Source organism: Hylobates moloch, unplaced genomic scaffold (genome assembly GCF_009828535.3).
Source record: "Hylobates moloch isolate HMO894 unplaced genomic scaffold, HMol_V3 SCAFFOLD_24, whole genome shotgun sequence".
In the NCBI taxonomy this organism is placed as follows: Eukaryota; Metazoa; Chordata; class Mammalia; order Primates; family Hylobatidae; genus Hylobates; species Hylobates moloch.
The window spans coordinates 758,393-773,402 of NW_026652299.1; the positions used below are offsets into that span (position 1 = coordinate 758,393).

Sequence of the window (15,010 nt, forward strand, 5' to 3'; positions counted from 1 at the left end):
CCCACGGACGGTAACCTGGACCCGGGCAGAGCGGGGTCCACACCCACGGACGGTAACCTGGACCCGGGCAGGGCGGGGTCCACAACCGCAGAGTCTGTCTAATCTGCAGAGGACAAGGGTGGGGTCTCCCATAGAGCCAGGCTGAGGGGTGGGCGCACCTGAGGGGTGGGCGCAGTGTTCTGACCACACGGCGGCGAGGGCTCCGTTCCCAGACCTGGTTTCTGTCGCCCACGATCAAGCGCTGGGTTCCGGGGCTCGTCGCCCTCTGTCTCATGCTGGCAGGACCCGAGAGGCCTGGAAGTGCTGGGAACTGAGAAACAGTCATCACCAATTAAAAGTCGTGCTGCCTTTTATTAACACCATGCGTCATCCTTCTATACAATATCAGTGAGAAAACACTCGCCTAAAAAAAACCTTTTGTTGCTCTAAATTCTAAGCTGAACAGTTGTCGCAATCGCTGGTGAGTTTTAATACAGCTTCCGATGAGCACATTTTAATTATCCTTTACAAACATGCTCTAAGGGAAAGTAAATTCCGACAATGTCCGGTGATGCAGCGGGGTCCCACCACACACGGACTCACAGCGCACACTCCTTCAATATTTAGGTATATTCACGGCCGGGCGCAGTGGCTCACGCCTGTAATCCCAGCACTTTGGGAGGCCCAGGCGGGTGGATCACAAGGTCAGGAGATCGAGACCATCCTGGCTAACACAGTGAAACCCCGTCTCTACTAAAAATACAAAAAATTAGCCAGGCGTCGTGGTGGCAGGCACCTGTAGTCCCAGCTGCTTGGGAGGCTGAGGCAGGAGAATGGTGTGAACCCCAGAGGCAGAGATTGCAGTGAGCCGAGATCGTGCCACTGCACTCCAGCCTGGGCAACAGAGCGAGACTCCGTCTCAAAAAAAAAAAAAATTGGGTAAATTCCAACAATGTCCGGTGATGCAGCGGGGTCCCATCACACACGGACTCAGAGTGCACACTACTCCAATATTTAGGAATCATTGGCACTTGCTTTAGGTACAATCCATATCTCCAGCCCCTGCGGGACTTCAGATTTCTGTGTTTAAGCATTAAATGCAAAATAAACCTTATTAACATGCAGTGATTGTAAATACAAAGAAACAGAACTGGAGGTGCTTCAATTATGTTGTTGTTGTTGTTGTTGTTGTTGCTGTTTTGGAACAGAGTATCGCTCTGTCACCCAGGCTGGAGTGCAGTGGCAGGATCCCGGCTCACTGCAACCTCTGCCTTCCTGGGTTCAAGCGATTCTCCTGCCTCAGCCTCCCGAGTAGCTGGGATTACAGGTGCGTGCCACCACGCCCGGCTAATTTTTGTATTTTTAGTGGAGATGGGGTTTCCCCATCTTGGCCAGGCTGGTCTTGAACTCCTGACCTCGTGATCTGCCCACCTCGGCCTCCCAAAGTGCTGGGATTACAGGCATGAGCACCTGGCCTTTTTTTATTTTTTTTTTTTATTTTTATTTTTTTCATTTTCTTTGAGACAAGGTCTCACTCTGTCGCCCAGGCTGGAGTGCAGTGGTGTGATCTCTGCTTACTGCAACCTCCCCTTCCTGGGTTCAAGTGATTCTCATGCCTCAGCCTCTCGAGTAGCTGGAACTACGGTCACATACTACCACGCCTTGATAATTTTTTGTATTTCTTGTAGAAACGAGGTTTCACCATCTTGCCCAGGCTGATCTCGAACTCATGATCATGAGTAATCCACCCGCTTCAACCTCCCAAAGTGCTGGGATTAGTGAGCCACCGCACCTGGCCCAATTATATTACTCTTTTTTTTTTTTTTTTTGAGACAGAGTCTCACTCTGCTGCCCAGGCTGGAGTGCGGTGGCACAATCTCGGCTCACTGCAGCCTCTGCCTCCCAGGTTCCAGTGAGTCTCCTGCCTCAGCCTCCTGGGTAGCTGAGATTACAGGCGCACGCCACACGCCTGGCTAATTTTTGTGTTTTCAGTAGAGAGGGGGTTTCACCATGTTGGCCAGGCTGGCCTCAAACTCCTGACCTCAGGTGATCCGCCTGCCTCATTCTCCCAAAGTGCAGGGATTACAGGCGTGAGCCACCACACCCAGCCATTATGTTACTCTTATGTGACCATTTATAACATTTTTACTTGCATTTAAGCTTTAAAACAATGAACAGAGTACATACAAGCCGCAAAATGTGATTGTTTTTGTTTGCTAAGTGCAGATTTTAGTTTAATCATGAAACATTTTGAGGAATTCGAATAATATCCTTAACAGCGAAAGAATGACTCTTTTAAAATTGTTGATTACTTAAAAACTAAAGAGTAGATTAGGAAAATAATAGAATATTATTACATGATTCTTTCTTTCTTTCTTTCTTTCTTTCTTTCTTTTTGAGACCGAGTCTTGCTCTATCACCCAGGCTGGAGTGCAGTGATGTGATCTTGGCTCACTGCAAGCTCCGCCTCCCAGGTTCACGCCATTCTTCCGCCTCAGCCTCCCGAGTAGCTGGGACTACAGGCGCCCACCACCACGCCCGGCTAATTTTTTTTTTTTTTGGTATTTTTAGTAGAGACGGGGTTTCACCGTGTTAGCCAGGATAGTCTCGATCTCCTGACCTCGTGATCTGCCTGCCTGGGCCTCCCAAAGTGCTGGGATTACAGGCATGAGCCACCGCACCCAGCCGATTCTTTCTAAAATAAATTTGAGACCGGGCATCATGGCTCATGCGTGTAATCCAGCACTTTGGGAGGCCGAGGCAGGTGGATCACCTGAGGTCAGAAGTTTGAGACCAGCCTGGCCAACATGGCGAGACCCCCCTCGATACTAAAAATATAAAAATTAGCCTGGCATGATGGCACACACCCATAATCCCAGCTACACAGGAGGCTGCGGCAGGAGAATCACTTGAACCCGGAAGATGGAGGTTACAGTGAGCTGAGATTTTGCCACTGCACTCCATCCTGGGCAACAAAGACTCCGTCTCAAAATAAATAAATAAATAATAAAATAAAATACATTTGAGGCCGGGCAGGGTGGCTGGCTCACACCTGTAATCCCAGCACTTTTGGAGGTCAAGGCGGGAGGATCACCTGAGGTCGGGAGTTCCAGACCAGCCTGGGCAACATGGTGAAACCCCGTCTCTAAAAAAAATAAAAAATAAAGCCAGGCGCAATGGCTCATGCCTGTTAATCCCAGCACTTTGGGAGGCCGAGGCAGGCAGATCACCTGAGGTTGGGAGTTTGAGACCAGCCTGACCAACATGGAGAAACAACATCTCTACTAAAAATACAAAATTAGCCGGGTGTGGTGGTGCACACCTGTAATCCCAGCTACTTGGGAGGCTGAGGCAGGAGAATTGCTGGAACACGGGAGGTGGAGGTTGCAGTGAGCTGAGATCGAGCCACTGCACTCCAGCCTGGGTGACAAGAGCGAAACTCCATCTCAAAAATAAATAAATAAAAATAAAAAATAAGAAATTTGACATACAGAGTGTAAACCAAAATGTATCTGAGACAGGTCTCAATCAATTTAGAAGTCTATTTCGCCAAGGCTAAGGACATGACCAAGGGGAAAAAAAATAAAACACAGAATTACAGAATCAACCTGTGGTCTGTGCCCTTCTAAAGATGACTTTTAGGCTGGGCGCGGTGGCTCACGCCTGTAATCCCAGCACTTTGGGAAGCCAAGGCGGGCGGATCACGAGGTCAAGAGATCGAGACTATCCTCACCAATATGGTGAAACCCCGTCTCTACTAAAAATAGAAAAAAATTAGCCAGGCGTGGTGGCGGGCGCCTGTTGTCCCAGCTACTCGGGAGGCTGAGGGAGGAGAATGGCGTGAACCCCGGAGGCGGAGCTTGCAGTGAGCCAAGATAGCGCCACTGCACTCCAGCCTGGGCGACAGAGCGAGACTCCATCTCAAAAAAAAAAAAAAAAGGACTTTTAGGCCTTCAGTATATAAAGGAGAAAAGTGGGCTGGAGGGGAAACAGGGAGGGTGTGGTCACATCGTTGAATCCACAAGTTTCAAGAGAAAAGGAACTGGCAGGGGAAGAGCCAGTGCTCCAAAAATCCGCTCTTTACAAAAGAGAAGGTGAACTTGGAGTGCCTTACCCGTGGATATTTAACCTTTTATCTGTAGCACCCTGCTGAGGAGCAAAAGGAAAAGCAGTTTCTCGCTTGGCCCAGCTTTCAGCTTAATGTTTTGCTTCTGGCAGAGTGAACTGGGGACCTCAGTTGTCATTTTCCTCTCTCAAGAGGAAGAAGGTGGCCGGACGTGGTGGCTCACGCCTGTAATCCCAGCACTTTGGGAGGCCAAGGCGGGAGGATCACGAGGTCAGGAGCTCGAGACCATCCTGGCTAACACAGTGAAACCCCGTCTCTACTAAAAATACAAAAAAAAATTAGCCGGGCGTGGTGGCAGGCGCCTGTAGTTCCAGCTACTCGGGAGGCTGAGGCAGGAGAATGGCGTGAACCCGGGAGGCGGAGTTTGCAGTGAGCCAAGATAGCGCCACTGCAGTCCGGCCTGGACAAAAGAGCGAGACTCCGTCTCAAAAACAAAAACAAAAAAAAAAAAAAGAGGAAGAAGTTGTTTCAGATGATCCGCTCTGGATGTCAAGTTTTGAAGGAGCAAGTGTATTACATAAAACACTATCACTTTGTCTCACAAAAAGACTCAAAAAGTAAAAATAAAAGTGAGAACTCCCACTAATTAGTGAAAATTCTCAAAGTGGGGGATAAGGAAGGAGACCACTACTCCTGCTGCCCTCCTCCCACACCTTGCCTAGTTCACAAGACAGGAGGAGAGAAGAAGCAAAAAGTTAGAAAAAAAAAAAAAACAAAAGTAAGATAAATAGCCAGACAACCTTGGCACCACCACCCGGCCCTAGGAGTTAAAAAAAGTAATAATAATATCATCAACCCCTGAGCTAAACTACTTGTGTTATCTGTAAACTCTAGACACTATATGAAAAAGGCATTGTAAAACTTTCTGTTCTGTTAGCTGATGCATGCAGCCCCCAGTCACGTCTCCCACGCTTGCTTGATGTATCACGACCCTTTTACGTGGACCCCTTAAAGTTGTGAACCTTTAAAAAGGCCAGGAATTTCTTTCTCAAGGAGCTTGGCTCTTAAAACGCAAGTCTGCCGACGCTCCCGGCTGAATAAAAACCTCTTCCTTCTTTAATCCAGTGTCTGAAAAGTTTTGTCTGCGCTCGTCCTGCTGCAATATGACGGTGAACGACCCGGGCAGGCGAGGGCTTCCTGTCTGAAGACCGGTGAGAATGCAGCCAGAACAGGGCCACGTGCTTCCTCCATCTGCTTGCGGCCCAGGAAACCTTCAAGCCCAGATTCTTTCCCTCCCGGGGCAGCGCTGAGGGCACGGCCCCGTGTTCACCACCCGTGGATCCCACCCCTCCAGGGATGTGCCCACATAATAGCCACTTTGTGGCCGTCCAGACTGGAAGACTGGCCCTCAATGACAGGTGCTCCAGGCTAGCAGCCTCTGAATGTCTGAATGTTTATTTACAGTATTTGATGCCCGGGCACAGTGGCTTATGCCTGTAATCCTAGCACTTTGGGAGGCCGAGGTGGGCGGATTGCCTGAGCTCAGGTGTTTGAGACCAGCCTGGGTAACACAATGAAGCTCTGTCTACTAAAATACAACAAATTAGCCGGGCATGGCAGCGTGCACCTGTAGTCACAGCTACTTGGGAGGCTGAGGCAGGAGAATTGCTTGAATCCAGAAGGTGTAGGTCGCAGTGAGCCGAGATCACACCACTGCACTCCAGCCTGGGCAACAGGTCTCAAAAAAAAAAAATAAATAAATAAATAAATAAATAAATAAATAAATAAATAAATAAAAGAATGGAAGAATGGAAGAAGGGGCCGTGTGCAGGGGCTCATGCCTGTAATTCCATCATTTTGGGAGGCTGAGGCAGGCAGATCACTTGAGGTCAGGAGTTTGAGACCAGCCTGGCCAACATGGTGAAACCCTGTGTGTAGTAAAAATGGCCGGATGCAGTGGCTCACGTTGTAATCCTAGCACTTTGGGAGGCTGAGACGGGTGGATCACTTGAGGTCAGGAGTTCGAAACCAGCCTATCCAACATGGTGAAACCCCGTCTCTACTAAAAATACAAAAAAATTAGCTGCTCATGGTGGTGGGCACCTGTAATCCCAGCTACTTGGGAGGCCGAGGCAGGAGAGTCGCTTGAACCCGGGAGGCGGAGGTTGCAGTGAGCTGAGATGGTGCCACTGCACACCAGCCTGGGCGACAGAATGAGACTCCATCTCCAAAAAAAATTAAATAAATAAATAAATCATTTGTTAATAGCTCATTCATTCCACCAGGGAAGAGATGGCTTCCAACAGGGAGACAACCACCAACAGACAAAATCGGGACCCGGAAGAAATCAGGCTTGTGGATAGAGCACAGGCCCCACCGAGGTCCAGCACCTTGAAGGAGGTGGAGCACCAGCTCCCAGGGGCCTCTGCTCCTGACCACGCCAAGACCGTCGTTTACAGCAGGGGCCCCCAACCCCCGGGCCACAGAACATGGCCTGTTAGGAACCAGGCCGCACAGCCAGAGGTGAGCAGTGGGCCAGCCAGTAAAGCTTCATCTGTATTTACAGCCGCTCCCATCGCTGACATTACCGCCTGAGCTCCACCTTGTCAGATCAGCAGCGGCATTCAGTCCTCACAGGAGCGTGAACCCCATTGTGAACATGCATTTGAGGGATCCAGGTTGCTCACTCCTTATGATAATCTAACTCCTGATGATCTGTTGCTGTCTCCCATCACCCCCAGATGGGACCATCTAGTTGCAGGAAAACAAGCTCAGGGCTCCAACTGACTTTACATTTTCAAAGTTGTAGAATTATTTTATTATTGGCCAGGTACAGTGGCTCATGCCAGTAATCCCAGCATTTAGTAGAGACGGGGTTTTGCCATGTTGTCCAGGCTGGTCTCGAACTCCCGACCTCAAGTGATCCTCCCGCCTTGGCCTACCAAAGTGCTGGAGTTACAGGTGTGAGCCACCACAGCTGGCCATATATTTTAAATTCTTTATTGAAATAACTTTAGGGCTGGGCACGGTGGCTCATGCCTGTAATCCCAGCACTTTGGGAGGCTGAGGCGGACAGATCATGAGGTCAGGAGATTGAGACCATCCTGGCCAACATGGTGAAATCCCATCTCTATTAAAATACAAAAAATTAACTGGGCGTGATGGCATGCGCCTGTAGTCCCAGCTACTTGGCAGGCTGAGGCAGGGGAATCGCTTGAACCCAGGAGGTGGAGATTGCAGTGAGCCGAGATTGCGCCACTGCACTCCAGCCTGACAACATAACGACAAAGCAAGACTCCGTCTCCAAAAAAAAAAAAAACAAAAATCAAAAAAAAACAGAAAGAAGAAAGAAAGAACTTTAGACTTTTTAACAGAAAAATTACAAAAATAGTAGAGTTCCCATGTATACACTTTGCTCAGGTTCTCCTGGTGTTAACATTTTACATGACTGTGGGACAAATATGAAAAGCAGGCATTGGGCCGGGCGCGGTGGCTCACGCTTGTAATCCCAGCACTTTGGGAGGCCGAGGTGGGCAGATCACGAGGTCAGGAGATCGAGACCACGGTGAAACCCCGTAAAAAAAAAAAAAAGAAAAGCAGGCATTGGCTGGGCATGGTGGCATGTGCCTGTAATACTAGCATTTTCGGGGGACTGAGGCAGGAGGCTCACTTGAGGCCAGGAATTTTTCTTTTTCTTTTTTCTTTTTTTTTTTTTTGAGACGGAGTCTTGCTCTGTCGCCCAGGCTGGAGTGCAGTGGCACGATCTCAGCTCACTGCAAGCTCCACTTCCTGGGTTCACACCATTCTCCTGCCTCAGCCTCCCAAGTAGCTGGGACTACAGGCGCCCACCACCACGCCCGGCTAATTTTTTTGTATTTTTAGTGGAGATGGGGTTTCACCGTGTGTTAGCCAGGATGGTCTCGATCTCCTGACCTCGTGATCCGCCCGCCTTGGCCGCCCAAAGTGCTGGGATTACAGGCATGAGCCACCATTCCCGGCAAGGCCAGGAATTTCAAGACCAGTCTGGGTAACATAGCAAGACTGTCTCTACAAAAAGTTACAAAATGAGATGGGCACGGTGGTGCACACCTGTAGTGTTAGCTATTCAGGGGGCCAAGGTGGGAGGATCACTTAAGCCCAGAAGTTCGAGAGTTCCAGGCTGCAGTGGGTGGCAGAATGAGACTCTGCCTCAAATAATAATAATAATAATAATTTATAGTACTTAAACCTCTGTCTCTTGTCCCACCAATTTTGGATGGTATCCTTCCTCTGTTCCCCGGAAGACGAGGGTCCCATCCTTTCCTCTTTCTCTCCCTCCCACCCACCTCCCAACTCATAATAGCTGGACAGTTGCAGTTACAGAGCCAAGGTTACTATTTATAGAACAGATGGAAAATGTTCACCTTTTTCATGGTTTACGTGTAGATTGATGCCAAAGTCTAAAAATAAATCCGCAGTATTTTCTGATTATGGCTATAAATATATTTTGAGACACAGTCTGGCTCTGTCGCCCAGGCTGGAGGGCAGTGGTGCGATCTCAGCTCACTGCAACCTCCGCCTCCCGGGTTCAAGTGATTCACTTGCCTCAGCCTCCCGAGTAGCTGGGATTACAGGCATGTGCCACCAGGCCCGGCTAATTTTGTATTTTTGGTAGAGACAGGGTTTCACCATGTTGGCCAGGCTGGTCTCGAACTCCTGACCTCAGGTGATCCGCCTGTCTCAGCCTCCCAAAGTGCTGGGATTCCAGGCGTGAGCCACTGTGCCCGGCCGTTTTCCGCTATTTCTGAATCTCCTGGCTGTGTCTGGAAGGAGTCCTTTCATCTCCTGGTCTCTGGTCCTTCTCTTCGGGGCTGCTGGTTTTCCTGGTGTCTCCCAGTTACAAATGGAGACCTTGCTTCATCTTCCAGGTAGCTCAGCTTCCTCTCCGGCCTCTCTCTGAAACAGAGAGGTTGACGGGAAGCCTCGTGTCCAAGAGGAGGGTTTCCAGGTGTCCAGCCTTGTGAGGTGTGGAAAGGGAAGAGGCATTGGGAACCTTGCCAGATGCCAGACTGAGGAAGGAGCGACTTGGGAAGCCTGGCCCTCTCTAACGCCCTCTGGAGCAGTTGCTTCGTGGATCTGGCTCCTTGGCCGGGGAGGCTGGCCAGCTGCCAGTTGCCCTGTGGCCTCGGTATGGGGGATCATGGGTTCCAACCGGGAGCTTTGTTTAATCCCCCAGTGCCAGCCCCACCCCCAGACCTGCCACCCGCAGCCTCAGAGGCCGCCTCCAGTCAGCCCCAGGGTGCCTATTCTTGTCTGGTGCTTCCGCCTGGCCCCTTCACCCACCCCACACTCTACTGCTTCCCCGTTCCCTGGTTCCCTGAATTCCCTCCCCCACCCTCCCCACCCACCAGTCAGTGTGGTGAGGCCTTGGGTAGGGAGGAGAGACACTGCCTGGGCCCAGTTCTTCTCCCGCTGAGATCTCAACTTCTGTCTGTGGACAGGCGAGACCTCTACGTGTGCTGTTAGGTAGAAAAAGCAGATTGCAGGCCGGATGAAGTGGCTCACGCCTGTAATCCCAACACTGGGAGGCTAAGGCAGGAGGGTCGCTTGAGCCTAGGACTTTGAAACCAGCCTGGGCAACATAGTGAGACCCTGTCTAAGACCAGCCTGGCCAAAGTGGTGAAACCCCGCCTCTACTAAAAATACAGAAATTAGCCGGGCATGGTGGTGTGTGCCTGTAATCTCAGCTACACGGGAGACTGACACAGGAGAATCAATTGAACCTGGGACGCAGAGGTTGCAGTGAGCCGAGATCGCACCACTGTACTCCAGCCTGGGTGACAGAACAAGACTCCGTCTCAAAAGAAAGAAAGAAAAAAAGAGAGAGAGAGAGACAGAAGAAAGAAAAGGAAGGAAGGAAGGAGACAGAGAGAAAGAAGGAAAGAAGAAAGAAAGAGAGAGAGAAAGAAAGAAAAAGAAAGAAGGAAAAAAAGAAAGAAAGAGAAAGAAGAAAAGAAAAGAAAGAAAAGGCAGATTATAACAAGGTATCTACAGCATCCGCTTTTATGAAAATACACATATATGTTCATGGGAAAGTGACAGAGTAAACAAAAATGTTTACAGAAGTCACCTCTTGGTGATAGAATTAAAGTGATCTGTGTTTGTTTAAAACTTTTTAAATACTTCTGTGTGTTTTCTAGAAAACTTTTTCCTTCCTGTCAGGAGCCAAAACATAAACATTGTTGTTATGAATGTGGCAGTTTGCATCGTGGCTGAAGCGTGTGGTTGTGGAATCACTCGGATCTGGATTGTTTGTGACACGGTTTCCCTCTGTCACCCCAGATATATATATAAAAAATATATATATTTATTATACTTTAAGTTCTAGGGTACATGTGCACAACGTGCAGGTTTGTTACATATGTATACATGTGCCATGTTGGTGTGCTGCACCCATTAATTTGTCATTTACATTAGGTATATCTCCTAATGCTATCCCTCCCCCTTCCCCCCACCCCACAACAGTCCCCAGAGTGTGATGTTCCCCTTCCTGTGTCCATGAGTTCTCACTGTTCAATTCCCACCTGTCAGTGAGAACATGTTGTGTTTGGTTTTTTGTCCTTGTGATAGTTTACTGAGAATGATGCTTTCCAGCTTCATCCATGTCCCCACAAAGGACATGAACTCATGCTTTTTTATGGCTGCATAGTATTCCATGGTGTATATGTGCCACATTTTCTATTTTTTTAATATTTATTTATTTATTTATTTATTTATTTATTTATTTATTTATTTATTTTTTGAGACAGAGTCTCGCTCTGTCACCCAGGCTGGAGTGCAGTGGCGTGATCTCAGCTCACTGCAAGCTCCACCTCCCGGATTCATGCCATTCTCCTGCCTCAGCCTCTCCGAGTAGCTGGGACTACAGGCGCCCGCCACCACGCCCAGCTAATTTTTTGTTGTTGTTGTATTTTTAGTAGAGACGGGGTTTCACCATGGTCTCGATCTCCTGACCTTGTGATCCGCCCGCCTCAGCCTCCCAAAGTGCTGGGATTACAAGCATGAGCCACCGCGCCTGGCCTATTTATTTTTTTTTGAGACGGAGTCTCGCTCTGTCGCCCAGGCTGGAGTGCAGTGGCGCGATCTCAGCTCACTGCAAGCTCCGCCTCCCGGGTTCACGCCATTCTCCTGCCTCAGCCTCCCGAGTAGCTGGGACAACAGGCGCCCACCACCACGCCCGGCTAATTTTTTGTATTTTTAGTAGAGACGGGGTTTCACCGTGTTAGCCAGGATGGTCTCGATCTCTTGACCTCGTGATCTGCCCGCCTCAGCCTGCCAAAGTGCTGGGATTACAGGCATGAGCCACCGTGCCCCACCCACATTTTCTTAATCTAGATTAAGTAGAGATGGGGGGGGGTCTCACCATGTTGCTCAGGCTGGTCTCGAACTCCTGGGCTCAAGCAATCCTCCCACCTCGGCCTCCCAAACTGCTGGGATTAGAGGCGTGAGCCTGCACGCCTGGCCGGATCTGGATTTTGAGTGTTATCTCTCGCTTAGGAGCAGAGTGAGCATAAACAAATCATCTCTCTGGGCCTCAGTGTCCTCATGTGTCACAGAGCTGTCCTGACGGTTCAGTAAGATTGCAGTGCAAAGAGCCCTGAAAACTGCTGCCCACAACAGGAAGCGCCCAGTAAACCATCGCAATGACGACTCTTCATCTTCAGACAGAAAACAAATGGTTGGCCTGGCGCGGTGGCTCATGCCCGTAATCCCAGCACTTTGGGAGGCTGAGGCAGGAGGATCGCCTGAGCCCAGGAGTTTGAGGCTGCAGTGAACTATGATCACACCCCTGCAATCCAGCCTGTGTGATAGCGAGACCCTGTCTCCAAAAAAAAAAAGAAGACAGCGTTTGTGCTAACAAATGCCAGGCTTTATGTTCAGACTTTAATATTCAGACTTGTCATGTAATTTCCTCTAAACTGTCAAATAAACAAAATGTGAAATAAATAAGGCTGGCCAGGCTGGGCACGGTGGCTTACACCTGTAATCTCAGCACTTTGGGAGGCCAAGGCACACGGATCGCTTGAGGTCAGGAGTTGGAGACCAGCCTGGCCGACATGGTGAAACTCCATCTCTACTAAAAATACAAAAAATTAGCCGGGTGTGGTGGTGCATGCCAGTAATTCCAACTCTTCATGGAGCTGAGGCAGGAGAATCACTGGAACCTGAGAGGCAGAGGTTGCGGTGAGTCGAGATCGTGCCACTGCACTCCAGCCTCGGCAACAGAGCAAGACTCCGTCTCAAAGAAAAATAAAAATAACAAAATAATAACAAAATAAAAAAAGAAACTGTTAAAAGAAAGGGCAAGATACGGTGGCTCACGCCTGTAATCCCAGCACTTTGGGTGGCCGAGGCAGGCGGATCACCTGAGGTCAGGAGTTCGAGACCAGCCTGGATGTGAAACCCCATTTCTACTAAAAATATGAAAAATTAGCCAGACGTGGTGGCACGCGCCTGTAATCCCATCTCCTCGGGAGGCTGAGGCAGGAGGCTGAGCTTGAACCTGGGAGGCAGAGGTTGCAGTGAGCCAAGATCACACTATTGCATTCCAGCCTGGCAACAAGAGTGAAACTCCGCCTCAAAAACAAAAAAACAAAACAAATACAGAGTCGGGACACTCAGCGAGTCAGCGGAGCTCCTGGCAGCCCGAGCAGCTCTGCCCCGCCTGGGGTCTGTTTTCCAGAAGGCGTTGCCTCCACTGAGGACCTTTCTGGAGGATGCAAGTCATAAAAACGTCCCCACCCTTGACCCAGCAGTTCCACTTCCGGCAATTTATTCTAAGGAAACCCCAGGACAAGAGGGCAAAGGTGAGTTCAGGGATGTTTCTCGGAGCATGATTAACGGCGAGCTGGTCGGGGCTGAGCGTGTTCGTTCTGGGGAGAGCTGTCTCCAGTCACAGCGAAAGGCAGCAAGGCCAACTTACTGTGACAAATGAAAAAGCCGGGTCACAAAAGTCAGTCTGTTGTGACTCCATTTTCGTCTAAGAAAAAGAAATATGTTGGCCAGGTGAAGTGGCTCACGCCTGTAATCACAGCACTTTGGGAGTCTAAGGAGGCTATAGGTGCCCACCACATCCAGCTAGGCAGATTCCTTGAGCCAGGAGTTTGAGACCAGCCTGAGCAACAGAGCAAGACCCCGTCTCTACAAAAAACAGAAAAATTAGGCCGGGCACGGTGGCTCACGCCTGTAATCCCAGCACTTTGGGAGGCCGAGGCGTGTGGATCACGAGGTCAGGAGCTCGGGACCAGCCTGGGCAACAGAACAAGACCCCGTCTCTACAAAAAATAGAAAAATCAGCCAGGCATAGTGGTGTGTGCCTGTAGTCCCAGCTATTTGGGAGGCTGAAGTGGGAGGATTGATTGAGCCCAGGAGGTCGAGGCTGCAGTGAGCTATGATGGCACCACTGCACTCCAGCTTGAGCAACAGAGCAAGACCCTGTCTCAAAAAAAAAAAAAGGCCAGGCACAGTGGCTCACGCCTGTAATCCCAGCACTTTGGAAGGCCAAGGCGGGTGGATCACGAGGTCAGGAGATCGAGACCATCCTGGCTAACATGGTGAAACCCTGTCTCTACTAACAAAATACAAAAAAATTAGCCAGGCGTGGTGGCGGTCACCTGTAGTCCCAGCTACTTGGGAGGCTGAGGCAGGAGAATGGCATGAACCTGGGAGGCGGAGCTTGCAGTGAGCCGAGATCACGCCACTGCACTCCAGCCTGGGTGACAGAGCAAGCCTCTGCCTCAGAGAAAAAAAAAAGAAAAAGGTTTATGTGAGGTCATAGTGCAAAATATGGACCCTGGCGATTTCTTATGGGCCACCATAGTGGTGTCTAAAAGTGTTATTAGGCCACGGCTGGGTGCTGTGGTTCAAGCCTGTAATCCCAGCACTTTGGGAGGCCAAGGCAGGTGGATCACGAGGTCAGGAGATCAAGACCATTCTGGCTAACATGGTGAAACCCCATCTCTACTAAAAATACAAAAAAATTAGCCGGGCGAGTGCCATGTGCCTGTGGTCCCAGCTACTCAGGAGGCTGAGGCAGGAGAATGGCGTGAACCCAGGAGGCAGAGCTTGCAGTGAGCCGAGGTCACACCACTGCACTCCAGCCTGGGCGACCGAGCAAGACTCCATCCCCCAAAAAAAAACCAAAAACAAAAACAAAAAGAAAAAAAGTGTTCTTTTAATCCCAGCATTTTGGGCAGATCACTTGAGGCCAGCCTGGCCAACATGGAAAACCCCATCTCTACTAAAAATACATTTAAAAAGTAGCCAGATATGGTGTGCACACCTGTCATCCCAGCTCCTTGGGAGGCTGAGACACAAGAATTGCTTGAACTCTGAAGGCAAAGGTTGCAGTGAGCCAAAATCATGCCACTGCACTCCAGCCTGGGTGACAGAGTGAGACCCTGTGATATGCTTTGGCCGTGTCCCCACCCAAATCTCATCTTGAATTGTAGCTCCCATAATCCCCATGTGTCGTGGGAGGGACCCAGTGGGAGGGAATTGAATCATGGGGGTGGGATACTCCTGTGATGTTCTAGTGGTAGTGAGTAAATCTCACGAGATCTGATGGGGTTTTTTTATTTTTTATTTTATTTTTTTTGAGACGGAGTCTCGCTGTGTCGTCCTGCTGGAGTGCAGTGGCACAATCTCGGCTCACTGCAAGCTCCGTCTCCCAAGTTCACGCCATTCTCCTGCCTCAGCCTCCCGAGTAGCTGGGACTACAGGCGCCCGCCACCACGCCCGGCTAATTTTTTTTTTGTATTTTTAGTAGAGACGGGGTTTCACTGTGGTCTCGATCTCATGACCTCGTGATCTGCCCGCCTTGGCCTCCCAAAGTGCTGGGATTACAGGCGTGAGCCACCGCGCCCGGCCTTATTTTATTTTATTTTATTTTATTTATTTATTTTTTTTGAGACTCCGTCTCAAAAA

The 15,010-nt window shown here is 49.7% G+C and overlaps 1 protein-coding gene across 1 annotated transcript in view; it reads left to right on the forward strand.

Annotated features, from left to right (window-relative positions):
* DNAAF5 (dynein axonemal assembly factor 5) overlaps positions 1-13,214 on the forward strand; it is a 79,903-nt gene extending 66,689 nt beyond the window's left edge. Inside the window, exon 14 of the mRNA XM_058434433.1 lies at positions 12,768-13,214. Within this exon, the coding sequence (XP_058290416.1) occupies positions 12,768-13,019 (252 nt within the window). The 3' untranslated portion in view covers positions 13,020-13,214. The remainder of the gene's footprint in view (positions 1-12,767) is intronic.
* Positions 13,215-15,010: the final 1,796 nt, after the last annotated feature.